The following is an 11,441-nucleotide window of genomic DNA, read 5'->3' as shown; positions in this document are numbered from 1 at the left end:
TCTAAAACATAGGCTGCAACTATTTAAATAAATACCTGCACAAACACTGATGTTCTTCACTGCCTTTTTGGAAGAATCCTGTTCGCTGACCTCACACTGGAAATCCTTTCCAGAACTCCATTCCTGTTGTTGAACTGTATTCTCACTGAGCACTTGCACACGTCCATCTGCTTGCATTCTTATTTGATTTCTATCATTTATCACAGGTGCTGGAACCCATTTGATCTTTGGGTTAAGTCCAGTTCCAATACAAAGAAGTTTCTGCGTTTGTGATGTAGATCCGACTTCACTGTAAATAGCTGAAAGTTCCACCGAAGGATCATCTGTAGAGAAGCTCAAATATCTTAGCATGAAACCTCTATTAAACCAATTATGAGTGAAAGTTGAGGAATCTTAAAGCCAGAATTTACTCATCATGATGAATGTACTGATATTACTTTCAGTGTTCCTTTACAGAATCATTTATTCTATTATTTATATTATATAGTATATAATATCTATAACTTTTATATAATATTTAAACACGTAAGAAACTGAGACTAAAATAATCCTCACCAAAAAGTTTTCCTGTAGATGTGGAAGTCCACTTTGCAGAATCGCTTTGTTTAATCTGACAGGTGAAAGTGTTCTCTTTAGTCTGGAGTTTATTTTCAATAGTGACACGTGCGGTCAGAGTGTCCATGTTTTCAGACATCTTGAAATACTGAGTTCCAAAGGGCGGGCCTCCATTGGCCTTAAAGGTGACTTCGAGCTCACCAGAAGGCAGATCTGTACCGGCACATTCAAGAACTGCTGCATTTCCTTTCTCCAAATCTGCGAGGTTCCTCCTGATCACCGCTGTAGGAGTTGTCTTTATCGGTTCTGAAATAACATGAGGTAAGGTCTGATGTGTAAAAATTATTAGCTAAAGTATAATATTCCAACAGTAAACCTAATGCACACACATGTGACATTTAGGATAATCCTCATGCATCTAAATGTTGTGTCTTTAATGGCTGACAGTAGCTTTGGAGAATCCCATCACATATCACTGTGGATAAATTCTGGAAAAAATGTCAAAAGAAATATGAAATATTTAATGATATACGATACCTTTAATATTAATCTTTATCTCCACGACAGTGAAACACTTATGTACAGCCTTGCATGTTAATGTCTGCAAGTCTTTCCATTGTTTGGTACTGATAGTCAAATTGCTAACAATTATTTCACCCACTCTTCTTTCAGTGGCTCCATTCAGTTCTGTAGTTCCTTCTTTAATCCATGTCACTTTGGCATTGAGTGGAGTTTCCACAACACAGGAGGCTATTACTTGTGTTTCTTTAAGTATTGATTTGAGGGAAGGTTTCTCCAGACGTATCACTGGTTTAGAAATGGAATATGCTGCAAGATACAACACAATGTTCAGTTACAGTTATGTATAAGCATCTGTTTATTAGTTTTTTTCCTAAAATTACACAATCATGAAATTTTTGGGGGAACAATCCTTCGTTAGAATACCTGCACAAACATTGATACTCTTCTCTCTCTTTTTGGAAGGATCCTGTTCGCTGACCTCACACTTGAAATCCGTTCCAGAACTCCATTCCTGTTGTTGAACCGTATTCTCACTGAGCACTTGCACACGTCCATCTGCTTGCATCGTTACTTGAGTTCTAACATTTCCTGCAGGTGCTGGAACCCATTTGATCTTTGGGTTAAATCCAGTTGCAATACAAAGAAGTTTCGGCGTTTGTGATGTAGATCCGACTTCACTGTAAATAGCTGAAAGTTCCACCGAAGGATCATCTGTAGAGAAGCTCAAATATCTTAGCATGAAATCTCTATTAAACCAATTATGAGTGAAAGTTGAGGAATCTTAAAGCCAGAATTTACTCATCATGATGAATGTACTGATATTACTTTCAGTGTTCCTTTACAGGATCATTTATTCTATTATTTATATTATATAGAATATAATATCTATAACTTTTATATAATATTTAAACACGTAAGAAACTGAGACTAAAATAATCCTCACCAAAAAGTTTTCCTGTAGATGTGGAAGTCCACTTTGCAGAATCGCTTTGTTTAATCTGACAGGTGAAAGTGTTCTCTTTAGTCCGGTGTTCATTTTCAATAGTGACACGTGCAGTATGAGTGTCCATGTTTTCAGACATCTTGAAATACTGAGTTCCAAAGGGCGTGCCTTCATTGGCCTTAAAGGTGACTTCGAGCTCACCAGAAGGCAGATCTGTAGCGACACATTCAAGAACTGCGGCATTTTCTTTCTCTAAATCTGCGAGGTTCCTCCTGATCACCACTATAGGAGATGTCTTTATCGGTTCTGAAATAACATGAGGTAAAGTCTGATGTGTAAAAATTATTAGCTAAAGTATAATATTCCAACAGTAAACCTAATGCACACACATGTGACATTTAGGATAATCCTCATGCATCTAAATGTTGTGTCTTTAATGGCTGACAGTAGCTTTAGGGAATCCCATCACATATCACTGTGGATAAATTCTGGAAAAAATGTCAAAAGAAATATGAAATATTTAATGATATACGATACCTTTAATATTATTCTTTATCTCCACGACAGTGAAACACTTATGTACAGCCTTGCATGTTAATGTCTGCAAGTCTTTCCATTGTTGGGTACTGATAGTCAAATTGCTAACAATTATTTCACCCACTCTTCTTTCAGTGGCTCCTTTCAGTTCTGTAGTTCCTTCTTTAATCCATGTCACTTTGGCATTGAGTGGAGTTTCCACAACACAGGAGGCTATTACTTGTGTTTCTTTAAGTATTGATTTGAGGGAAGGTTTCTCCAGACGTATCACTGGATTAGAAATGGAATATGCTGCAAGATACAACACAATGTTCAGTTACAGTTATGTATAAGCATCTGTTTATTAGTTTTTTTCCTAAAATTACACAATCATGAAATTTTTGGGGGAACAATCCTTCGTTAGAATACCTGCACAAACATTGATACTCATCTCTCTCTTTTTGGAAGGATCCTGTTCGCTGACCTCACACTTGAAATCCGTTCCAGAACTCCATTCCTGTTGTTGAACCGTATTCTCACTGAGCACTTGCACACGTCCATCTGCTTGCATCGTTACTTGAGTTCTAACATTTCCTGCAGGTGCTGGAACCCATTTGATCTTTGGGTTAAATCCAGTTGCAATACAAAGAAGTTTCGGCGTTTGTGATGTAGATCCGACTTCACTGTAAATAGCTGAAAGTTCCACCGAAGGATCATCTGTAGAGAAGCTCAAATATCTTAGCATGAAATCTCTATTAAACCAATTATGAGTGAAAGTTGAGGAATCTCAAAGACAGAATTTACTCATCATGATGAATGTACTGATATTACTTTCAGTGTTCCTTTACAGGATCATTTATTCTATTATTTATATTATATAGAATATAATATCTATAACTTTTATATAATATTTAAACACGTAAGAAACTGAGACTAAAATAATCCTCACCAAAAAGTTTTCCTGTAGATGTGGAAGTCCACTTTGCAGAATCGCTTTGTTTAATCTGACAGGTGAAAGTGTTCTCTTTAGTCCGGTGTTCATTTTCAATAGTGACACGTGCAGTATGAGTGTCCATGTTTTCAGACATCTTGAAATACTGAGTTCCAAAGGGCGTGCCTTCATTGGCCTTAAAGGTGACTTCGAGCTCACCAGAAGGCAGATCTGTAGCGACACATTCAAGAACTGCGGCATTTTCTTTCTCTAAATCTGCGAGGTTCCTCCTGATCACCGCTGTAGGAGTTGTCTTTATCGGTTCTGAAATAACATGAGGTAAGGTCTGATGTGGTAAAATGATTAGCTAAAGTATAATATTCCAACAGTAAACCTAATGCACACACATGTGACATTTAGGATAATCCTCATGCATCTAAATGTTGTGTCTTTAATGGCTGAAAGTAGCTATGGAGAATCCCATCACATATCACTGTGGATAAATTCTGGAAAAAATGTCAAAGAAATATGAAATATTTAATGATATACGATACCTTTAATATTAATCTTTATTTCCACATCAGGAAAACACTTATGTACAGCCTTGCATGTTAATGTCTGCAAGTCTTTCCATTGTTGGGTACTGATAGTCAAATTGCTAACAATTATTTCACCCACTCTTCTTTCAGTGGCTCCATTCAGTTCTGTAGTTCCTTCTTTAATCCATGTCACTTTGGCATTGAGTGGAGTTTCCACAACACAGGAGGCTATTACTTGTTTTTGTGTCAGTATTGATTCGAGGGAAGGTTTCTCCAGACGTATCAGCGGTTTGTTCGTCTGATAAGCTGCAATACATTACCGGTTATTCACTTATAGTTAGATATCATGAACGTTTTTTTAATGGTCTTTCTGCAGTACTGACCTTTGCACATGCTCAATGTACTTTCAAATTTCCAAGATTTGTGTTTGACTTCACACTTGAACTCTGTGTCTTTATTCCATTCCTGTTTTGAAGTGCTGATTTCACTCAGTATAGAATATAACTTGTTGGATTTATTGGACAATTGGAATGTCTTCTTGGGTGGGTTGTTTTTAAGTTCATTACCACTTTTATACCATGATACTTGAACATTTTTAGGAGCAAAACCGTCCAGCCAACAAAAAAGTGTAACGTTGTCGCCGGTTGTGTCTGCACTCATTTTGATTGTACCATTTGCCACAAACTCTTCTATAAGACAATGAGACAAAAACAAGTACATGTCATACATTATGTAGTGCTTACCAGAAATCATTAAAGTATGGACTATTTTTATACTGTAAACATAATCCTGATGATATTGATGATGTCATATGCCATATCATATCTAATGACAAGGAACTGGGAAACATACCTGGCTCAAATCCGAGATGATGGCACGTCTATATGTTGCATGAGTAAATTATTGAAAACTATATTTGACCGTTTCTTAAAATGAAAAAAAGTTGATCGTGACATCACTGCCGTTTGATTTACTTTCTGTCCACTCAAGTTATAAATTGAATGAGAAAGACGAAGGAGAAAAACACACACTTGGCTCAGGGCCTTAGTGGTGAACAGATTGGAAAGTACATTTATGTTGATTGGATTTATTTGATTAATCCAACATTATGGAGTTAAAGAATAATAATTTAAAAAAAACTATATCTACAGACCAGACTAGTTTGTCAGGTGGTACTCGTTTCACGATTTTTATTCATTTATTTTTTTACTTATTATTTTCTGTCTGTTTGGATGGTGTTTTTTTTTCCACAAACACACTATAACAGCTAATGACAAATCAACTACACACGTCCTATAAAGCTCAGGATTTATCCCCGTTATATTTGTTTGATATATGTGACTATAAAACATTACATTATTGGACTTGTGTGTCCGTGCACGTGTGTATGTGTTTTCTCTCTTACAGTTTTTGGTGTTTTGTGGTATGGCTAGAGGAAGAAGTGCAGGACAGGCTTCAGCGAGCACAGCAAACAGCGGATGGGAGCGTTAGGCAAGAGGGAGGCCAAAGATAAACGGCAAAATCTTCCCGAAAAGAAGAAGTGAAAATCATCTGCATCTCTGAGATGGAGTGAAACACACCTGCACAGGAAGAAGTGCTCCATTTACACAAATTAATAGATCATTTACATGTAGTGTTTTGCCTGCTATGTAAAGAAGGTTTTTTTTTCTCTTGTTTAAAAAAAAAAAAAAAATCGTATAACAATTGCTTTACTGTTTCAATGCACAACTGACCGAAACATGAGACTTTGAACTTTATATTTTTTTTGAAGGATGTTTATTCGAGTAAAAGCATAAAAACTTTTTTTTTTTTTTTCCAATGTTCAAAAGTATTTACAGACATATAAAATATAGAGAAAGTAGCCAAGAAAGCCATAGCAGAAAGTATAGATCAGTATAAAGAAGAAACATAGAAATCCAAACTCATATCCTCTCAAAGTTTCTGTACTCATTTCACCTGAAATCACAAATTTAATCTGGTTAGATCACAAAAGTCACGTTTTTTATTCAAAATATATTCTCTTTTGTATTTAAATAATACATGAACATATACTGTCTACTTGTATTATATTAATATATACTTACAGTGAATTCAAATGTATTGGGACAATATTTGGTATGAGAATAATTTTCTTGATGTTAATTAAAACTAAACGCCTAAACCACTTTTTTGAAGGTGTGGACTGTGTACAGTAAGTAGGATTTTGACTTTGTTCACATTTTCATTAGATTTTTATGTTTATATTTATGTGACGCATTAAAACTTTGATGAATCAAGTACCCTATATATATATATATATATATATAAACTGATAATAAAATTGGACTGGGAAATTTGTACTATACAGTGTTCTTTGTACTTTTCTATAATAAATTTCCCAATAACAGTAACCAATGACAGATTTCCATAAAACACGTGCCATTCTGTTATCAACACTACATGGACAAAAGCATTGGGACACCTGACTTTTTCAGCCAGATGTGCTTCTGCACCCAACTGTTACCACACAATCTTTAGATGCAAAAGCATTCAGTTTTCCCTCCACTTGAACTAGGAGACCCAAACTTGGTCCAGCATGAATGTTGCCCCTGTGCACAAAGCCAGCTCCAGACCTCCAGCTAAAGATCTGCTTTACATGGTTTGGAGTGGAAGATCTCCTGCTTTCAACTCTACTGAACATGATGAATTTATACGCTGACTGTACCCTATGCCTCCTCTCCTCACCTCACCTACTTTTTTGTACCTGACTACTAACACCCTTATGTATGAATGAGCACAAATCTCCAAAAAATCAATTGGAACATCTTCCCAGAAGAGTGGGGGTTATTATAAGAGAAAATGGAGACTGAATGTGGAATAGAATGTGCAAAAAAACCACATATTGTATGCTCAGGTGTCAACAAACCTTTACCTATATAGTGTATACTCATAAATGATCCACAATAGGGTGAAGTGATCCAATCAAATTGAGTTATTTTGTTCTAGCAGCATATCCTGAGGTGTTTTATTCTTCTTAATGAATAGCAATTCCAATTTCTTTAGTATGTAAACATGATCATGTCCTGTTTTTTAACCATTTAGAGACACGGACTGAAACAATATGTCCATTACTTTGAAAAGCAATTATTACTGAATGCTCAATAGTTAAATCCTAATCTGATGTACAGGCAGAATGATTGTTAGAGCTGCTGTTATAGATTCTACAGTTCAAGGATTATAATTCAGTTTTCACAGAAACGGTGTGAAATGCGAGTTTGTACACCAAACATTGAGATCAGCCTGTAAAGTGATATAAACGCAATACACTAATTGAAATGCTACAGTTTGGTTTGTCCCAGTCCACCTGAATTCACCCTGTTTATACTGATTGGATCAGGTCTTACCTTGATAACAGTCACTCCGATGCTGTAGAAGAGGGTGATTATGAAGAGGAATACAAATGTTATAGCTGTGGTTGCAATGTTATCCTCCTCGATCTCCATCTCATAATAGATGTACTTTGTAAAATCATAGCAACCTGCAGGCACACACATACACTTTTATATAATATTTATAATTATATCAATATTAATGTATTTAGCAACTACAGTATGTAGTATAAATAGTATGGTGAGTCTACATGCTAAATATGAAGCGGCTAATCTCGGTCCTGTTTGACCACGCTACGTAAGGGTTGGCTCACATTCTTTTAAAATATTCACATTTAAAATGGCCGAAGTGGGAAATTTTAACTTGCTGTTGAATTCTTGACTACAGTCAAAAGATGTTGATTTTGTTTTCTAGAACAGCTCTGGATACAAAGTGTCTGTTCTATGTTCTTTTTTCTCTAGCAACAGATGGATACCAGTATCTTTAGTACAGAGGCCAAGTAACACTTGTAATGTTTAGTTTTTTTTATATTTACTTTTTACACAAATCTATGGCTGATTTGACAAACTTCACATCACTCTCCATCACTCCATCACATCAGAGATCATCTAGAACACCAATTTCTGAACTGTTTTCAATTTCTTTTTATAAATCTGCATTTTTGTGGTGCCCAGGTGTGCATACCTACACTGTTAGTATTGCAACCCAAATACTCTAGAATAATACATCAATTAGCTGACATGACCCAGATTTAGCAGCAGATCCTGAGGTGTTTTATTCCTCTTAGAGTCCAGCAATATGCAAACTATTTGCAATTTCAACAACTTGAGACATTCATTTCCCATTTAGAGCTACATTCAATGTTGTGAAAAATCCACAAAACAGTTTCTCACTTATGATAAAATTGATAAACAATATTTAATCCTTTTTTGCCTCCGATTTCCTCGATATCAAAATCCTAATCAGTAATTGATACATTATAGCTGTAATTATTGCCAGAGCTGATCAATGATTCAACACCTTTTGACAAATAATTACACTGGTATTTATGACGTTCGATAGATGCCCTCATACAAGTATCTCCTTTTCATACAACTGAGCAGTTGAGAGTTATACGTTTTGCTTAAGGGCCCTTAAGTGGTGCTGAGATTTGAACTTATAACCATCCAATCTAAAATCCAACACCTTAGTCACTTCCCAATAGCAGATTGTGATCTAAGCATTTATATTCTTAAATCATTTATCTCATGATTATGCAGGAGACTAGTGTTCAGGTGGTTCCTTATCATTGTGGTGTACCAAATCAACAAAGGTTGATTTTGTATGTATCTTAAAATTCAACCTGCATATATACCAATATTTTTGTGCCTTTTTATAATAAACTCTCTTTATATCGTTTTTTAAGTTAACCATTAAAACCAGTGACTCCAACTTGAGTAATATGCTAGTAAACGTGTTCCACACTATAATGAGAGGCAAAATGTCTTGGCTTGCTGTGGATAAACAATTACTGTGGCAATTTTATACAAGGCCTAACGAGAACGATTTTCACCGACAGAGCAACAAACAAAGCTGGACAAAAATACTACAAAAATGCAAACACACACAAACACATTGTGAACTGTGAGGGAAAGCTTTAGACAATTATTGTATCGATTATTGTATTTGACGGTATTCATAGTTTATTAATGGATTTGTATATTTATCCAATGTTATGAAAATTATTTGAGATGTTTGGTAGATCTTTGGGAGGGTATATTAATTATCTTTGTTTTATATATTTTTTCAATTGTATGCACTTTTTAGGTGTTTTGGAAGTAGTTTTAAGGGGGAAATTGCAATCCAATATTTCCCTTTTGAATATTTAATACATTAAAACAGATGTAAGTCCAGTTGAAGCAATGGCGTTCTTTTACGCCAATCTATTTTCTATGCATTTGGTCGGTTAGTGCTGTATAAGGTAAGATGATATTAGAATATTTCCATACTGCACAGAATACATGCTGAAGGATTTTTATTGTCATTGTTTCAGTGTAATACTGCATCAGACAAATTGCAAAAACCAAGGACACACAAGCATTAGGCATCAGACATACTCAAGACAATGACATCACATTAGACAACAAAAAAATAAAAAAAGACAGAGGACGGGGCAAAAACAAGCATTAATAGCAGACAACACAGTTTCTAATAATATGTAGGGCAGGATGAGGGAACATTCAGGCTGAGATTCACTAAGTTGAGTGGATTTGAACTGCTAGCCTGGATGGACCTGGATATGAGGCGCACTGGGTCCTCGATGGACTCGTGATAAACCCTGCAGGTGTACACAACGCCTTTCTTCCAAGATTGGGAATCAACAATCAGCTGACTATACATTGAAAATTGTTTGTCATTCTGGGGAACGGTGGTGTTCTCCTTATAGTAGCTCAGACCCTCCACTGGTTTATCATCAGCAAGCCAAGACACATACACCTCCTTAGGGTAGAAGTCTTTTACATAGCAAGTCAGGGTCACTGATTCTGAAGTCTCTGGTGGAGCGAGCACGTAAACCTTGGGGCATATCGTGGTGCCTATGAACATAAAATCACAGTCAAGGTCAAAACATACACAGTCTCCTTCTCGTGCATCGTTTCCGAATGCCGGGGAACATATCGTGATCATTGGTTCATCGTTTTAATACAATTACATATGAGCTTTGAAATATACTTTTCTGCTTAGAGTTTTTTTAACACTAATAAAAACCAAGAATATATAGAAGAAGAAAAAACAAACTTTTCCTACCAGTTTCCCTTGTGAAATCTTCTCTCTCAAACTGCTGTGGGAATTTTGAATGTTCCACTTCGCAGGTGTATTTGGTGCCGTTCCTCCACTCTTCGAAATCGATTTTGGCTGTGAGTTGTACCGATTTAGATAAGATTTGTCTTGGTAGGGAGGGTATCTCTCTATCACCAATAAGCCATTTAATGCTTTTGAAACCATTTATATCATTGACACTGCACACCAGCTTGCCAGATCTCAATAATAGCATGTCCTTGGTGGAAGGTGGGGTTATTTCCACCTTTGGCGTTGTTGTGTCAGGTGCTTCCCCTGTAAAGGTGGTAGAAATAAGTTATATTTTTATTTTTTAAAGAAGCGAATATATTTTATATTAAATACACAAACATATAAAATATAATCTGAAATTGCACCATATAATTAGACTTTAATGCAATGACATTCATGACTCATTAATAAATGACTAACATTTAGTTTAGAGGGCAAATGACTACTTTTAAACAAACTTACAGAATGGATCAAGTACATGTAGAGTTAAGTTAAATTCAATTGTTTGTATATATGTATATAAAGAAAAAAAGGAAAAGAAGAATATAATACATACCATAAACTGCTTCTTTGGAATCAGTGAAGTCCTTTTGCGTGAATGTGCACTTAACTTTGCCGGTCCACTCACTGGAGGTCATTTGCAAAACACTTATGGCAGTGTAAACTTTGTTACTCTGGCTTACTATGGTGTCTTTGACTTTAGAGACAGGCTTGTCATCTTGAGTCCACTTAAATGAGTGTGATTTAGGTGAAAAATCGGAAGCTAAGCAGACGAAAGTAGCTGTTCCTTTTTCTAGTTCTTTTTGGGTTGGAGCTGTTAGAAGCAGAGATGCATTTTGCTGGAGCACTTCTGCAAAACACACACACACACACACACACACACAGACACAGACACACGTCTGTATATAGCAGCAATGGTGTGTTGCCACAGTACATGAAGGCTGCAAAAGTGCTATTCTTTCTACTACATAATGTCTAAATTCTCAATAACACTTAATAAAAAGTTCTTTTTTTTTTATTTGGTGCACTAATGAATTAGGAAACATAACAAAAACGATCAAACAAACTCTGAACTTTAAGCTTTTGGTAAGGAGACATTGATTTGATGTTTAAGAAACAAGTCCCCAGTTTCAGAGCCAATAAATTGACAGATTGCTGTGTTACAAGTGAAATAAAAACACTTCACATTACACCAACTTGATTACTGATTTGTTTTATACATCTAACATTAACCAATATG

The 11,441-nt window shown here is 35.7% G+C and overlaps 1 protein-coding gene across 1 annotated transcript in view; it reads right to left on the bottom strand.

Moving 5' to 3' along the window:
• Positions 1–11,441, bottom strand: part of ighd (immunoglobulin heavy constant delta) — a 111,774-nt gene that overhangs the window by 2,067 nt on the left and 98,266 nt on the right. Inside the window, 15 exon segments of the mRNA XM_046865729.1 lie at positions 36–323; positions 556–861; positions 1,093–1,383; positions 1,501–1,788; positions 2,021–2,326; positions 2,558–2,848; positions 2,966–3,253; positions 3,486–3,791; positions 4,022–4,312; positions 4,390–4,695; positions 4,859–4,886; positions 7,390–7,523; positions 9,574–9,948; positions 10,160–10,465; positions 10,758–11,051. Of these exon segments, the coding sequence (XP_046721685.1) occupies positions 36–323; positions 556–861; positions 1,093–1,383; positions 1,501–1,788; positions 2,021–2,326; positions 2,558–2,848; positions 2,966–3,253; positions 3,486–3,791; positions 4,022–4,312; positions 4,390–4,695; positions 4,859–4,886; positions 7,390–7,523; positions 9,574–9,948; positions 10,160–10,465; positions 10,758–11,051 (4,098 nt within the window).

This window comes from Silurus meridionalis, chromosome 14, assembly GCF_014805685.1.
Source record: "Silurus meridionalis isolate SWU-2019-XX chromosome 14, ASM1480568v1, whole genome shotgun sequence".
In the NCBI taxonomy this organism is placed as follows: domain Eukaryota; kingdom Metazoa; phylum Chordata; class Actinopteri; order Siluriformes; family Siluridae; genus Silurus; species Silurus meridionalis.
The sequence above is the reverse complement of the archived record's forward strand: the minus strand, read 5'-3'. Positions and strand labels throughout refer to the sequence as shown.